The 17,370-nt window shown below is 37.2% G+C and overlaps 6 protein-coding genes and 1 non-coding gene across 12 annotated transcripts; 4 read left to right on the forward strand and 3 right to left on the reverse strand.

The window, feature by feature from the left end:
* The first annotated feature begins 11 nt into the window (after positions 1-11).
* AT3G57340 (DnaJ heat shock amino-terminal domain protein (DUF1977)) lies at positions 12-1,746 on the forward strand. 2 transcript variants are annotated; one of them, NM_115594.3, is made up of 2 exons: positions 12-297; positions 404-1,746. In NM_115594.3, exon 2 carries the CDS (start codon positions 436-438, stop codon positions 1,537-1,539), a length of 1,104 nt encoding a protein of 367 aa, NP_191293.1. In that variant the 5' UTR covers positions 12-297; positions 404-435; the 3' UTR covers positions 1,540-1,746. The 2 variants fall into 2 exon arrangements, with proteins under 2 accessions (NP_191293.1, NP_850714.1); NM_180383.2 differs by having other exon boundaries at positions 269-1,746.
* AT3G08895 lies at positions 390-588 on the reverse strand. The gene has a single exon (NR_141492.1).
* AT3G57350 (Nucleoporin interacting component (Nup93/Nic96-like) family protein) lies at positions 1,648-6,685 on the reverse strand. Its single transcript, NM_115595.7, has 15 exons — positions 6,465-6,685; positions 6,267-6,358; positions 5,999-6,065; positions 5,810-5,869; positions 5,634-5,723; positions 5,000-5,257; positions 4,647-4,742; positions 4,419-4,553; positions 4,168-4,221; positions 3,964-4,047; positions 3,737-3,826; positions 2,761-3,663; positions 2,419-2,600; positions 2,024-2,315; positions 1,648-1,944 (listed from the first exon to the last, which is right to left on the reverse strand). Exons 1-15 carry the CDS (start codon positions 6,564-6,566, stop codon positions 1,867-1,869), a joined length of 2,583 nt encoding a protein of 860 aa, NP_191294.5. The 5' UTR covers positions 6,567-6,685; the 3' UTR covers positions 1,648-1,866.
* Positions 6,686-6,800: 115 nt separating this feature from the next.
* On the forward strand, positions 6,801-8,300 carry AT3G57360 (tRNA-splicing endonuclease subunit). Its single transcript, NM_115596.6, has 4 exons — positions 6,801-6,944; positions 7,042-7,173; positions 7,276-7,659; positions 7,747-8,300. Exons 1-4 carry the CDS (start codon positions 6,832-6,834, stop codon positions 7,880-7,882), a joined length of 765 nt encoding a protein of 254 aa, NP_191295.4. The 5' UTR covers positions 6,801-6,831; the 3' UTR covers positions 7,883-8,300.
* AT3G57370 (Cyclin family protein) lies at positions 7,994-9,736 on the reverse strand (the record flags this gene model as incomplete). The annotated part of the gene is made up of 7 exons (NM_001339854.1): positions 7,994-8,233; positions 8,329-8,414; positions 8,521-8,609; positions 8,690-8,811; positions 8,907-9,030; positions 9,121-9,145; positions 9,228-9,736. 7 exons carry the CDS (start codon positions 9,734-9,736, stop codon positions 8,100-8,102), a joined length of 1,089 nt encoding a protein of 362 aa, NP_001319778.1. The 3' UTR covers positions 7,994-8,099.
* Positions 9,737-10,987: 1,251 nt separating this feature from the next.
* Positions 10,988-13,094, forward strand: AT3G57380 (Glycosyltransferase family 61 protein). 3 transcript variants are annotated; one of them, NM_115598.4, is made up of 3 exons: positions 10,988-11,461; positions 11,546-11,623; positions 11,696-13,094. In NM_115598.4, the coding sequence occupies exons 1-3, from the start codon at positions 11,263-11,265 to the stop codon at positions 12,931-12,933; spliced, it is 1,515 nt and encodes a 504-aa protein (NP_191297.2). In that variant the 5' UTR covers positions 10,988-11,262; the 3' UTR covers positions 12,934-13,094. The 3 variants fall into 3 exon arrangements, with proteins under 3 accessions (NP_191297.2, NP_001326472.1, NP_001326471.1); NM_001339855.1 differs by having other exon boundaries at positions 11,715-13,094; NM_001339856.1 differs by having other exon boundaries at positions 11,055-11,461; positions 11,546-13,084.
* Positions 13,095-14,732: 1,638 nt separating this feature from the next.
* AGL18 (AGAMOUS-like 18) lies at positions 14,733-17,239 on the forward strand. 3 transcript variants are annotated; one of them, NM_115599.4, is made up of 8 exons: positions 14,733-15,352; positions 15,873-15,981; positions 16,075-16,130; positions 16,219-16,318; positions 16,403-16,444; positions 16,545-16,586; positions 16,669-16,817; positions 16,906-17,239. In NM_115599.4, exons 1-8 carry the CDS (start codon positions 15,171-15,173, stop codon positions 16,994-16,996), a joined length of 771 nt encoding a protein of 256 aa, NP_191298.1. In that variant the 5' UTR covers positions 14,733-15,170; the 3' UTR covers positions 16,997-17,239. The 3 variants fall into 3 exon arrangements, with proteins under 3 accessions (NP_191298.1, NP_001326798.1, NP_974450.1); NM_001339857.1 differs by having other exon boundaries at positions 14,790-15,352; positions 16,669-17,232; NM_202721.1 differs by having other exon boundaries at positions 14,977-15,981; positions 16,906-17,168.
* Positions 17,240-17,370: the final 131 nt, after the last annotated feature.

Here is a 17,370-nt window from a genome sequence, read left to right on the forward strand (position 1 = left end):
CGTCAAGACCTCATCTCTCCACAACAATCGATTTGTAACAATTTCCCATAAATTACTGAACCGAATCGGGACCGGTTTGATTATATGCATTAACAAGTTTGTAACCGGAACAAAACCAGACCAAATTGCTCAAACAATTTTCCAGAACCGGAACTAGTATTTGTCGTTTACGTCGTACCGACATTGGTACGCTAATCCCAGATTTAATCGGAATTGTGTCTTATCTCTCTAACAACAAAATTGTTGTTACCTTCCCATTAGTCATCTTGTAAATTCTTCGAATCTGAAATCCGATCGGTGAGCAGAAACCCTAATTTCGTACAGTCTCATGATTGAGATTTGCGTCTTCTACACTCTCTGTTTTCACTCCTCCTGATTCTTCTCTCAATCTCTTGTTTTCTAGGGCTCGCTTGTTCTGATTTCGTGAGGGTGAACATGGATGGAAACAAAGACGATGCGTTGAAGTGCTTGAAAATCTGCAAAAGTGCTATGGAAGCTGGAGATCGACCTCGCGCTTTGAAATTCCTGGCTAAAGCTCGTCGTCTTGATCCAAATCTCCCGATCGATGATCTCGTATCTGAGCTTAACAACAACAAATCAGACGAACCAGGATCTGCAAAATCGCCTGGATCTGCAGCAGCAAAGGATTCTTCCAATTCTTCAGATCGGCCTTCTTTACGTCAACGTGGATCGTCAACAACGTCATCGTCTTCTTCGATGTCCTACACTGAAGAACAGATCTCAATCGTGAGAAAGATAAAATCTAAAAAGGATTATTACGAGATCTTAGGTCTTGAATCCAACTGTTCAGTGGATGATGTGAGAAAAGCTTACCGGAAACTCTCATTGAAAGTTCATCCAGATAAGAATCAAGCTCCTGGTTCAGAAGAAGCTTTCAAATCCGTCTCCAAGGCATTTCAATGCTTGAGCAATGACGAAGCTAGGAAAAAATACGATGTAAGTGGCTCCGATGAACCAATCTATCAACCACGTCGATCTGCTAGAAGTAATGGATTCAATGGTGGATACTATTACGAAGACGAATTCGATCCCAACGAGATTTTCCGAAGCTTCTTCGGTGGAGGAGGATTCGGTGGTGGAGGAATGCCTCCTGCGACTGCTCAATTCCGATCATTTAATTTCGGAGCTACTCGTCAGAGAACAGCTAATAACAATCAAGCACCTGATGCAGGTTTCAATGCTCGTATACTTCTCCAGCTTCTTCCTGTTGTCTTCATACTTCTGCTCAACTTCATGCCTTCTTCTCAACCAGTTTACCAACTCTCTGCAACTTATCCTTACCAGTACAAGTTCACTACACAGAAAGGTGTCAATTACTTTGTGAAATCGTCTAAATTCGAGCAGGATTATCCACGAGATAGCAACGATCGACACACGCTGGAAGAACAAGTTGAGAGAGATTATGTGTCTATACTTAGTCAGAATTGTAGGTATGAGATGCAGAGGAAACAATGGGGATTTGTTCGTGAAACGCCTCATTGTGACATGATGAGGAGATTTGATACAGCTGCTGCTTGAAACAACTGAAGCTAGTACCAACAATGAGGCACACATTGGTAATGAATCATCAGCTTATAAAACTTTTATAATGTCAATGCCTTCACGAGTCAAACTGGTATATGTTTTTGTTTTCTTTTGTTTTGGATTATAATGCTTTAGAACCTAACATACGATCTTTGGATTTTGTGTGATTATCTCTATGTTAAGATTTTGCTTTTGCTAACCATGCCTGTTTGAGCCCAAAAGAAGAAAAAACAAAAAGTGATCCTCGAGGTTAAGTAACAAAAATGGGTTTAACAGCTTCTTACAAGATCTTTTTTAGACAAGTATTCGAATTTCTTAGATTCAAAAGCTTCGAGCTATCTTCTCGTACAAATCTCGAGGCCAGTTCCGCTGTGTGTTGCTTGCAAGAAACCCAGCAATCTGCAAAACAAATTCATGATTAATATCCATATCATGATCTCTACTGATCATATATATGGCGCAAATTGTTAAAGTATACCTTAGATCTCATGCCCCTGATTGATCCATCAGTGTCAGCTACGTTATCCAAACAGGTCAGAGCAACCTTAAGTAAATCAGGGACACAAGTCTGAAAGTAAGAAGATGCTTTCTGGAACTCATCCGAGGTGGTGTCTGGTTGTCTTGGATCGAGATGAAGGAATGGAAGTTTCGCGACTTCTCTTATGGCATCTAGATGTTTGTTTAGTCTGGCCAACTTGTGGATCGATAATATTGCCTCAAGCTCTCTTAGTATTGTTTCTTGTTCCATAACAAGATGTCTTTCCTGGGCACTGTAGTATAAAAGAATAACACTTCCAGTGAGAACCTCCCTATTCAACAACTACAAAACTTAAGACAAGTAAATGAGTTAGTCCATTGAAGTATGCAATTTACCTGACATCAGGGTGATATTTGTAAGAATTGAGAATGTCATTGCCCGAGAGAACAAGCCCCTCTGTTCGGCTTTCACCATCTGGCCTTCCACGGACAAGGGAGCAAATGGCTTCAGATAGACATTTGTTTATCGTTTCCAAGGCAGACGAAAACGCACCAACTCTCTTCTGTAGTTCTATTGACTGCATTAAATAACAAACCGTAAAAAAAACTGAAACATGGTAAAAGAAATAAATGATTGATATGTGAAAGCACTCCAATTGAACAAAGAACCAACGGACAGTTTACTAAAGCATGTTTAAAGTAGTTAGTATATGATCAAAAAGTACAAAAGATACTTACTTTGTCATATAATCCAGCTTCTTGAAATTGATGCGCAGCTTCGATCAAGAACTGCTGCCTCAATTTTATATCAGGCAGAAATCTTCCAAGCTCGCCTTCTTCACCGGAACCTCTAGCACCAAGCAGAAAGTGAATACCATCCTCTTGTGACAAAATCTCAGTCAGTAGTTGCTTCAGCATCAAGTTCCTTTGCCTTTGTTGATCAACATTACTTCTTCCAGACCAAGCCTGTTGACCCCCACCTACTGCAATAGCAGCTTGTGCATAGTATTCCAGCGTCATTTGCAGATCACCATGATGCAAATACATCGACCCATATTGCCTAATCATGCTAGATGCCTCGGCATTAGCATCCATCACACTTAGTTTGCGCCCAGTCCCAGATCCTTCAGAGAGAATGGAATGGTCCACTAGCGATATAGCTACATGGACAGCATCAATGTTATACCCTTCATCTCCAGCTTCGTTGGACATGTGCATGATCGCCGGTAGTAACTGAATGCTAAGAAGCAAAACATATGGGTATACCAGAGGGTCTTTCCCATTCTTAGTGTAGTAAGATGGCTCAAACTTATTAAGATAGGCCTGGAGATCATCCAAACTGTATGGCACTAGCCCATCATTCACGATCATAGATGAAGATCCACCAGCTACGTCACGTACACATGATAGTTTGAACCAGAGAAAATCTTCTATTGTGTTAAAGAGGGTCGAAAAATCTCTCATGATGCGATCAATTTGTCTTCGGGAACCAGATATGATAGTGTAGAGTAGAAGCTTCTTCTTGTCATATGTTGTTTGGCCAAACCGATCACCCATCCTTAACAATTTCTCACATTCCTCAGAAGCAGTAGCAGCGGTTTGTGCAGCCACAGTACCACCTGTTGTAATCCACTCTGTAAGCTGCCAAAAAAAGGGGACATCAAAAAGGCAACTCCAAAACATTAATGTGGGTTATTAAGACCAAACAATATACCAGAGGAGCAAACTGTTGTTGAGATGACCGAGATGACTGGGCAATTTCTCTAGCTTCCTCATAATAACCAGTTCTCAAGCAAAAATATATCTGTAATCAAAGAGGTATATTTAATCAATCTCTTACGTTAAGAAACTTGGGGGAACAGCAATAAGAAAATTCTACTGTTCAACTTGATTGTTGAGGACAAACTGAAAATTTAAAGCGTGAGTGAAAATATGTGAAACCTGCTGCCAAGTAGTATCAACTGGAGGCTGCCTACGAGCATCAACTGAATCAAAGTCCAAACTCCCATAATCTCTCAGACGAATCTGCGCAGTATTGAAAAAGAATCAAGAAATGCAAACAAACCAATGTATATGATTGCCACAAAATAATATTCCTGTGTATATATGCTTCGTGTTAAGCTTTATTAGATCTGTGGCACTCACCCGAAGAAAAGCACGAATTCTTTGCAAATTTCCAACTGATCCACCAAGAGCAGCCTAGACAAAGATTCAAAGGAGAGGATAGAAACATGTTGTGATTATTGACGCACTTGAACTCAGTGAAAGATCAAGGGCATATTTTCAAGAAAGCATCCTTGAAGTTAAGAAAGTAATTAAAAAGATGCATCAAGACACATGTAACATGCCTTAAATAGCAATTCCAAGCAAAACTAATACAAGGTAGAAACGAGTACTTGTGTAGGATGACTTTGAATTGTATCCATTATATGTTTCCCATGCCCACATTCCAAGTGGCGTCTTGCACCTATCACGAGGGCCATCCTCTTGGAAACACCATGTTGTACTGCTGACTCTTCACCCGTCATTCCCTGTTTTATAAATTGTTAAAAGCCTTGGAAATGTAAGAACAGACTTTTAAGGTGCCACTGGTAGGAAAAGGAATCTTCCAATCAAAAGATCACCTGAATAAGCTGCCATAATTTTTGCATGTTGACTGATTTTCCACGAGTCAAATCAATTTCTAGACTTTCATATGCACCGTTGAACAATGTTGCAAGCTATACAAACACACAAATAATAAATTAGTAGGAAGCAGAGTTAAACAAATGAGTACAAGGTCAACTAGTTAGATTAATGCTGAACAAAAGGCACTTATCATAAAAAGGTGAAGGGTTTACATATATATTATAGGTTTAGCTTCACTTCTAAGAGCAGTAACAAAAGATGCAGAATTTTTAGCTACAACTATCAAGCAGGACGACATTCAAATGCACCAATATTATAGAATTTACAAGGAGGTTTTCGAAGGTCATACTTTAAATGGCAAGCCTCGTTCTCTTGCAGAGTTTAGTTTTTTCACAACCTCGGCATAGACATATGCCTTTTTCTCATGAATGGGTTTGTTAGTCATAGACACGAGTTCCGTTCCAGGTTTTGAAGATACTTGGGGACTCAAAGGCACTAGTGAACCAGCATGAGAGCCTCTACTTGAATTGATCATCTTGGTCTTAGGTAACATTGAAGTTTTGCTAAGGCTGTGAAGAAAGTCACGTTTTTCTTTTATACAGTCCTCCTGCCATAAACAGATTTCACGTTGAAGTATATATGAGAAAGAACCTGAATAAATTCAAAAAACATATCCTTCTAATTAGCAATAAGCAACTCAACCAGCTTCTAACTTTCTACGCAAAGAATTTTCAAACTACAATGCCATAAATATCTAGGGATAAAGAACATGTTCCTCCAATTAACAATTACGGTCTCATGCTTATCATTTAGACATTTACGAGTCTTTGACTGTAATAGCATAATGAAAAGAAGCAAAAGACGAGAGGAAAAACTTTAAAACCATTACAAACAGGAGAACATTGTCTAAAGGCAAAAGATGTGACAGATGAAACTAACACGGAAATCAAGTCAAAACAATTTGTGATAGTCGCAATACTGACCTCCAACACTTTCAACATGTAGTTGTTAAAGCTTCGAACATTATCTTTCTGGGCCTCCTGTATAGCCGATACCATTGCCATTTCATGAACCTAAAGACAAAGAAGATGCATATAGAACAATCTGTAGTGTAATCAAAGAAAAGGGAATTCTCGAAGAGCATTTAGATATAGAAAACCTGTTGCAGGTATTCTTCAACACTTGTTGTCTCCGCAGGGAATACATCTTCAAAAGTCGTCTATTAACAATCCAAAAGAAAAACTTAGGCAAAGGTAATTCAGTACACAGATAAAATGTCAAATTATCCAAAGAACAGAAGAGCAACATAAGCTAGTAGATATAGATAGGAAATAGAGAAAATGCTCACCTTCAACTCAAATGACTTAAGATCACGAGATAATTGATCTGCATTGATTCCCTCCCGTGCAAGTAGTCTGCGTATCCAAGCAAAAATGAAGACACCAGAATCAAACTATCGACCAGAGGATTCTACGATGTTAAGCTCGTCGGACCTACCTTCAATCTCGCACTCCAATACTCTTTAATGGCTAAATTGAGTGACCAATATTGAATTCTCGGGGACTCACTAAAACGCAAGACCTAGGTAAAGAAAGAGAAAATCGAAGTTGTAGTACCTAGTGGCAGCAATAGACTGTGAAGGAGCTTCGTTTCTTAGGGTTTTAGCTTTGAGTTTCCTCGACAATGCTTCCAATTGATCCAAATTCCTCTATAAACCACGGATATATCATTACGAATCAAGCTCATCGTGATAATAGAAGCCAACAGACAAACGGAGGTTCGAAATCGAAAAGAGTGGTGGTTAGTAGAAGGACCTGAAGAGGAGGAAACTGAGAAGAAGGAGCCGCTTGCTCCAGAAGCTTAGTCGAAGAATGGAGAAGATCAGTCCATCCACTCATCTCCTGGTCGTTCGCCATACTTATTGAGAGTTTGAGCTTCAGGAGAACTCAGCAGAAGAATGTCAAGGGTTTAGGATTCGAACATTTTAAAATCAGTTTTTTTCTCCACTTACTCAAACCGGTTTAATTGGTTCGGGTCTTGATTCCTTATTTGTCGATTCGGTACAATAAAATTCAAAACCAAAGGAAAAGAGAAAGAAGACACACGACACGGCACGACCTATTTAGCTGTACACCAACTGTTCGACGAATTGCCTCCTTGAACATCTCATACTTTAAGCTTATGGAGGAAAAAGACTGGGAAGCTTCTTCTTCGAGCGAAAACGAAGGTGGTTTTCCAAACGATGATGACGAAGAGTTTCATTCTGGTGGTTCAGTGCCCAAGTTACAGTTCAGGTGAATTTAGATTTACTTTTGCCCAAATCATAAACTGCTAAGTCAACTAATCTTAGACTCAGTTTCTCTTTTTGTTTTTTGTGTTTGCAAAATGTAGAGTAGGATCTTCCAAGGCTCGTTGGATTACTGAACTAGGAATGGCGGAAGTTGAGGTTAAAAGGGGAAAACTTTGGACGACAACTGGAATCATTCGTAGTGGAAAGACATATTGCTTCATAGAAGAGGCTCTGTATGTGGCAAACTAAATATTTTACAAGTTTTTTAGATCAGTCTTTACCAAAGATCTGATGAAAGTCTCTTCCTTTTTCGTTTATTCTTCTTCCCTTTGCAGGTATTTGAGTGAAATTGGAGAGTTACAGATCTTAGGTAATGAGGATGACATAGTGATCCCATTGAAGGACTTGTATGAGAAAATTGCAGAGGAGAAAAGCGGTTGCTCTTGGGAAAACTACGAGGTTTATAGATACTTGAAGGGTCTAGGTTACATCCTAGGTAGGCATGGAGTTTCTTGGACGTTAAAGGATGCTGCAAGACCGAATGGTGAAGAAGAGTCAGCTTGTGCTGGTGAATGTCCTGCAGACAATGATACTGTAACTAAACTCTTGGGAGATATGCAGATTTGTGATGCAAAAGCGGTGTTTGACGTGTATCTACCAAACAGCCGGTTCAAGAAGTCTTCTCCTGGTGAACCAAGCTTTGTGGCTTGCTTCTCGGGGTAAGCGTTTTTGTTAGTTTGAAGTTCGACTATGAATGCAAGTTTTTCACTATGCGTCTTACTAAATATACTCATATTCTTTAACAGGGACTCTCCACCAAGCAAAGAAGATATTAAAGTCCTGCAAAAGCGCATAGCTGCACCATTAACATTCTGTCATATCGCTCAGGGCCGTGCCAGTTTCTTTTCCTTCAGTTCTATAGACCTCCCTGTCTTATCATAAAATGTAACAAAAAACCGGAATGATCTTGTATTCTTTTGAAAAAGTCGAATCAAACTGAGAGTTTACATACACTTGGAGTAACTTTGATGATGCGTATTCATGAGGTATTATGTGTAAAGGGTTCTAGGAAGAATCTTATAAGGGCTCAGGAAAAAAGAAAAAGGGAAAGACGAAAGCTTCTTTGAGTGAGATTGTTTGTATCCTCGCACATAAAGATCTAAGGAGCTCCAAGGTTTTTCAGGTCATTTGCATTGGCAAACCACGTGGGTACTATTGTTGGCAGATTTGGATACAAGTCCCCGTATGTTCCTTTTATCGTGTTTTCTGCAACTCCAGTGGCTTCTATTAGACCTGCAACTCATTATGTGTCAATATGTTAGAGAAAGAGAAGAGCTGATCAGACTTTGCTTTAAGGGCTGCTATATAGATTGAGATTTAAATGTGACCTTTGAGCAGATGCTTCTCATAAGAAAGTCGAGCAATGACATATACGATTCCTGCTGCAACTGATACAGGAGCCCTACGGCTGCAACTGCAATAAGTAGAAATATATGGGTTTTAAGTCTGCTGCATCATACATCTGCTTAGAGCTTACTCATCCACTAAATTCCAGGAACTGCTCAGATAATGTAAGTTACCCATTAGTCATATAATCATAACTTTCCGCAGCTTCTAGAGCAGCTTCAACTGCTTCTTTATCCAATCTAAATATAGAACAAAACCGCTTCTGCAGATGAATACAATGTCAGTAAACTAGAGCTACTGACTATTTGTTCAATGCAACAAAAGCTTAATGCACAAACTCACTATAAAGTTCGCAGTTTCGATACTCATATACCAATTTTTGTTGATCTCCAGTTTCTCAGCTATGAACCCAACTGTCTCACTAATATCCGAAATTGAGGCTTTATTGGCAAATCTAGATATTTCTACACAAATGGTTTTGAAAAAGCTGATTCAGCTACAATGGCAGAAGCTACACCAAGAAAGGAACAAGAATCTTTCAGGTTTCAAATATATATACCACGCATAGTCCGAGTCATATCATTGTCTCGACAAGCAATGTAGATACAAGCAGCAAAAAGGACGTTTCGTTCCTTTCCTCTGGCATAACTCTCCACTACCTTAAAGATCTCATTAGCCTGACCCTGCAGATCAAGAAACACACCAATTCAAACTTATCTGTGTATACTAAGTTACTAACTATACCTCCAGAGACGAACGAAAGGCTTAATTACCTTGATTGTCGCAGGAAGTTTCAACCTGTAATAATGGATGAAGCGATATTTAAAAAACTTCTTTGAAAAAGAAGCTTCTTGTCTACTAAGAAAAGAAAAAACGGTACCCATTGGAAATAGCTTCGATGGAGACGATGGACAGAGCTTTATTCGGCTTGGTGGAGGCCATTGAGAGGGGATCGAAGCTAAATTTCTGCAAATGTCCAAGATCAGAGAACAAGAATTCATCGGAAGAAGCAGTAATCGTCTCTGAATTCTGTGAAGTTCCAAGGGACAAGAAATCATTGGAGGACCCATTCATCAGCTTGGCGGTGGCTATAGAGACTGGATCCAAGCGAGGTTTTGACGAATTTCCAAGATTAAGGGACAAGGAATCATCGAAAGAACCATTCTTGTGCTCGGTGGTGACAATGGAGAGATCAGTATTGCTTAAAAGTGTGTTCGTCGGATCAGGGAGACGAACAGTATCGTTCTCTGCTACAGGGGAAAGATCTCCGATCGGGCGATATTTAAATTCAAGACCACACCCGAAGCATCGTGTCCTCCTCGTAACGTGATCAGTCACGACATTGATCTGCTTACATCTCCTGCAACTGTGACCCCACTTCATCGTCATCGAAACCCTAATTTTCTGTCCTGATTATAGGATTCTTCTTCTTTCAATGGAGTCGCGTGAAGATTTTCGAGAACAAGAAAATGGAGGGAATGGACAGAATAAACGGTTGATTCTCATTTTATAGACAAACAGAGGAGAAGGGTGAGAATTCCGCTGTGGTCTGGTGCACGTAGTTGCAACAGTCTGGAACGTTGAGATGAGGTGTGACCCATTAATCTTTGATCTGACGGTCTAATATTGTTTCCAGATAAATACGAAAATGGTTTATGTGAGCGTCTATTGATAGGAGAAGGGAACTTTGTGCCGTTTCAAGGCCATGTCACCCAAAACCAGTGCCGTTTTTTGGCGGTTTGCCTGAACCAATAAAGGAAGGAGCCTAAAACACATCGAGTTTTACAACACTAATGAGTTTCAATATGCAATCTAGTGCATTCTATTTAAAAATGAAAACAAAGTGCTCTAATTTAATCATACACTGTAGGTTTGTTGATAATACGAACTTGTTCCAAAATACAAGGAACTTTGCATAGTTGAATATCATCAAATTCGTTGGATATATGATGGCACTAGCTAGTATACGTTTGTAAAAATATAGTATCCATTGACAACATATGTAACTCACAAGCCACAAAGAAAACAGTCAAACACTATATTGGAAAATGTTATTACTCTGACCAAAACCTTTAATGGATTATTGAATCTGATCACAATAATGGGTAACTGGTAAAGTGGTAACACATCCTCAATAGTAAATATATACCTTTAATTAGGCGATGGTGATAGGCCACCAGCTGACAATGCCCATCAATTTATTCGTTTGCGTAAATCACGAAATCTTTTCTTCACCTTTATTTAAGGTTTCCAACTAAAATACTTCAGTACATTTACTATCACAACCATACGAATTTACCAATTAAAACTACAAAAAACATGCATAATACAATCTGTTTGATCAAAAAGAAAATGCATAATACAAATCAGTCTAACAGTTTTAAAAGATACTATATTAAGTCGAAACAATGATTTATATATTTTCAATTTGCAATTTTTAATTATAATAACCACAGTTTACTTGGGATTTCATTTCAACTAATAAAGCAATAATTAAGGAAGTTATCTCTATTAGACTATTACTGAAAAAGACGTGACCGGAGGAAAAAAAAAAAAAAAAAGAGTAACGCAGTTCCTTGCTCTTCTTTGACACGTCTCTGGTTGTTTCCATCAGCTGACGAAAGAAACGAAACTCAATGAAGAAGGCTAAACAAAAACAAAAAAAAATATAGTATTTTAAAGAAAGTCATCGAAAACAACCTTCATTCAATTTGAAAACATCCTCTCTCTCAAAAGTCTCTCCTGCTCTGTTTCTCTCTTGATGTAAGAGAAAGCACCATACCCCAGGTTTTATATTTAGAAACAAAAACCTCTTTCTTTCTTCTGCGATAGTCAGAAGAACATCAAAAGTCGATTAGAAGCATCTAAAAAATCAAAACTTTGCTTGTGGGGTTTCTTCTTTTGTTCGATAGAAAATGGTTCAATACAAAAGACTAATTAAAAAAGGAGAAAAGCATAGACTTTCGGTAGAAGAAGGTGGTTCCGGTGCCTCCGCCGTCACTGTCTCCGGCGGTGTGTACTCAAAGACAGCCAAACAGAAGCTTCTCTTAACTATCTTTCTCTCTTTGCTCTCATGCTGTTACATCTTCAGCTTCTCCTCTTTCTCTCTTCTAGGTAATATCACCTTACTCATAATCTCTTTCATTAATTTTTTTCTAGATTTTTCTCATAACTTCGATTGTTAATTTTCTTGTACAGGTGCTTTTAGCAGAGAAAGTAAAGGATTTGGTCCTTATGAACTGTTCATTGCACCTCTTTGTTCAGGAACCTCTAATGGTATTTTATCTTTTCAAATCTCTTCTTTTTAAATTTGAACAAGCTCTGTTTAATGATGTATCTCAATCACAGGAACAATTTGTTGTGACAGAACCGGTTCTAGATCCGACGTTTGTATCATGAAAGGAGACGTTAGGACACACTCTGCTTCGTCATCAGTCTTCCTCTTCACTTCCCTCAAAAACAAGACCAAGATCACGAAAAAGATCAAACCTTACACAAGAAAATGGGAAACAAGTGTGATGCAAACAGTTCAAGAACTCAATCTCGTTTACAGAGATGAAGAAAACAATTCTTTAGTCGTCTCCTCTGTTAATGACATCTGCGATGTGTTCTATAACGTTCCTGCTGTGTTTTTCTCAACTGGTGGATATACAGGAAATGTTTACCACGAATTCAACGATGGAATCATCCCTTTGTTCATCACTTCACATCATTTCAACAAGAAGGTTGTGTTTGTGATTGTTGAGTATCATAGTTGGTGGATTATGAAATATGGAGATATCGTTTCTCAGCTATCAGATTATCCTCCTGTCGACTTTAACGGCGACAAGAGAACACATTGTTTCAAGGAAGCTATTGTGGGATTGAAGATTCACGACGAGTTAACCGTTGAATCATCGTTGATGCTTGGGAATAAAACAATTCTTGATTTCAGAAATGTGCTGGATCAGGCTTATTGGCCACGTATCCATGGATTGATTCAAGAGGAAGAACTCAAGGCAGCTAACAAGACAGAAGACGGTTTCAAGAAACCAATATTGGTGATTCTGTCTAGAAATGGATCGAGGGAGATACTAAATGAGAGTCTTTTGGTTGAATTAGCTGAGGAAATTGGATTCATCGTCCATGTTTTGAGACCGGATAAAACAACAGAGCTGGCAAAAATCTACAGATGTTTGAATTCTAGTGATGTGATGATTGGTGTTCACGGAGCTGCAATGACACATTTACTTTTCTTGAAACCGAAAACAGTCTTTATACAGATTATACCAATAGGAACCGAATGGGCTGCTGAGACTTACTATGGTAAACCAGCTAAGAAGATGAGATTGAAGTACATTGGTTACAAGATTAAACCGAAAGAGAGCTCTTTGTACGATGAATATGGCATCGATGATCCCATTATCCGAGATCCTAAGAGTTTTACTCAAAAAGGATGGGATTACACTAAGAAGATTTATCTTGAGCGCCAAAACGTGAAGCTTGATTTGAAAAGATTTAGGAAACCGTTGTCTCGTGCTTATGATTTCTCGATGAAGCGAATTGGACTGGTGTATATCAGTCACAAACCGGATGTTACCAATTAAACCGGGGTTTGAGATTGTATAATATAATTTTGGAGATGTAAACATTTTGTACAGAGAATGCATAGACTTTCTTTTGTGTCGTACCTAATGACACAAATTTACAAGCTTTTGTTCTGTATAGAAATCACTAACCGGAGAATACCAACTAAACTGAGTTTTTTTCACACTTTTTCCACTGAGTTCATACCACATTCAACTGGGTCTAAGGGCCCAAATATTATTTGCTTTATAGGCCCAAAGTCCCAAACATGCTAATCTTTCATGATACCTCCTCCATACGTCTTTTTTACAATTTTGTGTGTTTTACAAAAAAAAATTTTGCTTAGTAATCTATTTGTTAAGATTTTTTCCGTTTCTATTTGATAAGAATATATTCGATATATTTTCAATTTATACTGTATAGAGTAGCTTGTTATAATTATCATCAAATTTCATTGTTTTTTTCATAAACAAATATGATTAAAATTGATCTAGAAGTCTGCACGAAGAAAAGTAAAATGGAAACAAATTGCAGATTTGCATGTAATTACGACAAGTGGCTCATTCTCTTTTTTAGCATGTTACAGAAGTGTCTGGTTAATGGGAAAAAAAAATATTGAACTTTCTTTTATTTTGTATATAAACCAACCTTATGTGAGTAATATCCCAAAGAGGTTTCTTTTAAAATATCTTTGGGTTTTTAATTCATTTATGGGAATTTCTATAACAAAATTTCACCACAAATAAATGTTGTTCCTTTCGTAGAAGAAAACAAAATCTTAAGAAATCACGTTATTTTCGTATTTGATGGTAGTTTATAAATTTCGAAAGATGATTCAACGCGATTCATACGAGATATTATTTTTTTGACAACAACAAAAGATAGTAAAGTGTTAAAAAAAAATGTGTAAAGTTTTATGGAGTATAATTTAAAGATTTATCTTGAATTGAGAATGTGTAAATCACATTGGTTAAAGTGGAACTAAATATTTTTTTAGTAAATTATTTGTTTTTCTCTAGCTTAGTTTTAATTTCAATTTTGGAAAAGGGAGAATATTGACCAAAAACAAAAAGAGCACGATTAAATGACCTAACACTACATTTAGAAACACGCATCTGAATTATTTACATTGCAAAACAAAAGTGTTGAGCTGTATAGCATGTATTTATATTTACTTAAATACTTTCCATATCTATAAAAAGATATTTGCTCACCAAAATTTCACAACCGAACTAATTTTATTTATTATTACTAATGTTTAGATAATTCCACAAATACAGTGTAATTCTCAAAATATAATTTCGGTTACAATAGAAAGTCTTCTCTAGAAAGAGATATTTTTCTTTTACTAAAAATACAACAAACTCAGTTTGGAGGGGAAAGTAATCTTCCTTGTGAGATTTTACTATCTATAGAAACGTTAAAGCCACACCTTTTGCTTTTCTTATCATATTCTTCTTCAAATACGGCCACGTTTGGCCATTCTACTAGATCTCAACCCAAAAAAAAGAAACAAAATCTCAACCAACAAGAAAACAAAGCTAAAGAGAAAAAAAAGAACACAGTAGTTGTTATTTCATAAATCTTTTAAAGATATGAAAATATCAGTTATTAAATAAAACAGTATCCAAAACAACTAAAAATAAAGACTATAATAAAATGAAATAGTTGATCAAATATTTCCTTATTATAGGGATCAACTTTATTTGACTATATAAAAAGTAACATTTCTGTAAAGCAATAAAACAATAAAATTATGGAAGATTAAGTTTTAGAAACGTAATAAAAAGCATGATGACCTAAAAGCAAAGCCAAAAAAGAAAAACCCTAGAAGATAAAAAAAAAGGGAGGCGATACACGAAATAGAGAAGAGATCCAAAACCAAAACAAGGGCGTTATAAATGGGAAGAAAGTTCCAAAAGAAGAAAACAGCCACTCACACCAAGCAAAGCAAATTAGCAAAGCCACCAAATATGGAAAATTGCTACTTATAGTAACTCCCATCTTTTTATATAATACCCTAATTTTGGTCCTAATTTTCCTTCCTTAGCCCCTTTCCCAATATTTGATCAATTTCTAAAGAAAACCCCTTCCTCTACTAGTCCTCCTCCTATATATACAAAATCTTAAGAAATCTCTCTACTTGTTTCCTCTGTTATCATAATCTCTTCTCTCTATATCTCTTCTCTTCTTCTTTTACCCTGTTTTTTTTTTCATTCCACAGAGCCCAGGTTGATTGATTTTGTTATTCAGAGATATGGGGAGAGGAAGGATTGAGATTAAGAAGATTGAGAATATCAACAGTCGTCAAGTCACTTTCTCTAAGAGACGAAACGGTTTGATCAAGAAGGCTAAAGAGCTTTCGATTCTCTGTGACGCCGAGGTTGCTCTTATCATCTTCTCCAGCACCGGCAAGATTTACGATTTCTCCAGCGTCTGGTATATTAGTTATCATCTCATGATTTTGCTTCTTTTTTTTTGCTTTGGGGAAATAAAAAGTTTTGCATTTTTATGGGTTTTTGTGTCTAAAGTAAATGAAAACAGAGCAACCCCTGTTTATCTATATCCTAATCTGGCTAAATCTTTAGGTTGATGATGAAATAATTTTGATGGGTTATGATTTTAAGGTTTGGAGAATTGAGATTACGATTTTTGCTATCGGATTAGTTTGTGTGTTTTATAAACCCTAACTGTTGATGAAACTACAATTTGGTCACTATCTTTGGTATCAGAATTTGGGAGATGCATTTGTCTATGTATATATCAGTTGTTAGAATCTCAACTCCAGAATTCTGAAAGATCGTTAATTTCTAAGATTATTAGACCATAGAAGTGTTTATCTTATCTTTATGAAGAAATTTGAGAATGCAGAAGTTTAGATTCATGATTTTTTCCTGTAATGATCAATCAAACCAATTACGGGGTTTTACTAACGGAGAGTTTTGTTCAATTTGTGAAGTATGGAGCAAATTCTTTCTAGATATGGATACACTACTGCGTCCACTGAGCATAAACAACAAAGAGAACACCAACTTCTAATTTGTGCTTCACATGGAAATGAAGCTGTGGTAAGCAGAGACTCTCTACCAAGAATTTATTTTTGTATCCCTTTGTCTGTGTTCAAGTTTTTGGTTTACCTTACATGGTATTCGTTGTTGTAGTTGCGAAATGATGATTCTATGAAGGGGGAACTTGAAAGATTACAGCTTGCAATTGAGTATGTATCTCACTGGAAAAAGAACTTGCGTTTGTTCTTGGTTAAAGTTTCGGCCTTTCATCGGTTTTTTCTACTTGTTCGTGAACAGGAGACTTAAGGGTAAGGAGCTTGAAGGTATGAGTTTCCCGGATCTTATTTCTCTTGAAAACCAGTTGAACGAGAGCTTGCATAGTGTCAAGGATCAAAAGGTGAAGACAAAATACTAATTTATTCAAACATCGAGAGATGATTTTTGATTCATCCCTGTCTTGAAAAGTTTTGTTTTGATTCAGACACAAATCCTGCTCAACCAGATTGAGAGATCCAGGATACAGGTACGAACAGAGCTCCTCAAATGTCAGAATCATTGTTATTATCAATTCGTATACAATGTTGAATCTCAACACTCTTGTTTTGTTTCCTTGTCATTAATAGGAGAAAAAAGCATTGGAAGAAAACCAAATCTTGCGCAAACAGGTAAAGATTCATCAAAACCCTTATATTAGCTCGGTCTGGTCTTCACCAGTCATAACTGAGTTCAATTCTAATTTGCCCTCAGGTTGAGATGTTGGGGAGAGGTTCAGGACCAAAAGTGTTGAATGAAAGGCCTCAAGATTCTAGCCCAGAAGCCGATCCCGAGAGCTCTTCATCAGAAGAGGATGAGAATGACAACGAGGAGCACCATTCCGACACTTCCTTGCAGTTGGGGTAAACTGCAAAACAAAGCCCTAACTTCTGTTACAAGCTTTTATTGTTACTGAGCATTCTACAAACTTGTTGGTTTGATCTTTCTTAGGTTGTCGTCGACGGGGTATTGCACAAAGAGAAAGAAGCCGAAGATCGAACTGGTCTGCGATAACTCTGGGAGTCAAGTGGCTTCTGATTGATGGAATCGATTATTTTTCTAATTCTGGTTGTTTAGGGGTCTCTATGTGTCTTCTTGTTTCTGGCTGTTCTTTTGCTTTATTTCATCTCAAGTAGAGTTTTCTTAATGTTTAGGTGGAACATTTTTCCATAATCAAGAAGGGATTTGATCAATCAATAACATTAGATTTTCTTAGTTAAAGACTTAAAGTTGCCCACACACCACACCATATGTGATTATGATGAATTTACATTTTATAAACAGGTTTTCAGTGATTTCAAGAAACATAAGCGTGCATTCATTTTTTTTTTGCTTTAACTAGAACCCAAATCTTCAATAGTTTTCATGAATCGACTTTGAAAATACATAAATCCACAACATTAATATGATTAAGCA

Source organism: Arabidopsis thaliana, chromosome 3 (genome assembly GCF_000001735.4).
Source record: "Arabidopsis thaliana chromosome 3, partial sequence".
In the NCBI taxonomy this organism is placed as follows: Eukaryota; Viridiplantae; Streptophyta; class Magnoliopsida; order Brassicales; family Brassicaceae; genus Arabidopsis; species Arabidopsis thaliana.

Bases quoted from the DNA above. Each gene is read 5' to 3' on its own strand.
- AT3G57340 (NM_115594.3), top strand. From the start codon at position 436: ATGGATGGAAACAAAGACGATGCGTTGAAGTGCTTGAAAATCTGCAAA.
- AT3G57350 (NM_115595.7), bottom strand. From the start codon at position 6,566: ATGGCGAACGACCAGGAGATGAGTGGATGGACTGATCTTCTCCATTCT. The intron at 6,066-6,266 runs GTACTACAACTT...TTGGATACGCAG, and splicing joins CAGTCTATTGCTGCCACTAG to ACTACTTGCACGGGAGGGAA. The intron at 1,945-2,023 runs GTATACTTTAAC...TTTGTTTTGCAG, and splicing joins TCAGGGGCATGAGATCTAAG to ATTGCTGGGTTTCTTGCAAG.
- AT3G57360 (NM_115596.6), top strand. From the start codon at position 6,832: ATGGAGGAAAAAGACTGGGAAGCTTCTTCTTCGAGCGAAAACGAAGGT. The intron at 7,174-7,275 runs GTATGTGGCAAA...TTCCCTTTGCAG, and splicing joins TGCTTCATAGAAGAGGCTCT to GTATTTGAGTGAAATTGGAG. The intron at 7,660-7,746 runs GTAAGCGTTTTT...ATTCTTTAACAG, and splicing joins TTTGTGGCTTGCTTCTCGGG to GGACTCTCCACCAAGCAAAG.
- AT3G57380 (NM_115598.4), top strand. From the start codon at position 11,263: ATGGTTCAATACAAAAGACTAATTAAAAAAGGAGAAAAGCATAGACTT. The intron at 11,462-11,545 runs GTAATATCACCT...TTTCTTGTACAG, and splicing joins CTCCTCTTTCTCTCTTCTAG to GTGCTTTTAGCAGAGAAAGT. The intron at 11,624-11,695 runs GTATTTTATCTT...TCTCAATCACAG, and splicing joins TTGTTCAGGAACCTCTAATG to GAACAATTTGTTGTGACAGA.
- AGL18 (NM_115599.4), top strand. From the start codon at position 15,171: ATGGGGAGAGGAAGGATTGAGATTAAGAAGATTGAGAATATCAACAGT. The intron at 15,353-15,872 runs GTATATTAGTTA...CAATTTGTGAAG, and splicing joins TACGATTTCTCCAGCGTCTG to TATGGAGCAAATTCTTTCTA. The intron at 16,587-16,668 runs GTAAAGATTCAT...ATTTGCCCTCAG, and splicing joins ACCAAATCTTGCGCAAACAG to GTTGAGATGTTGGGGAGAGG.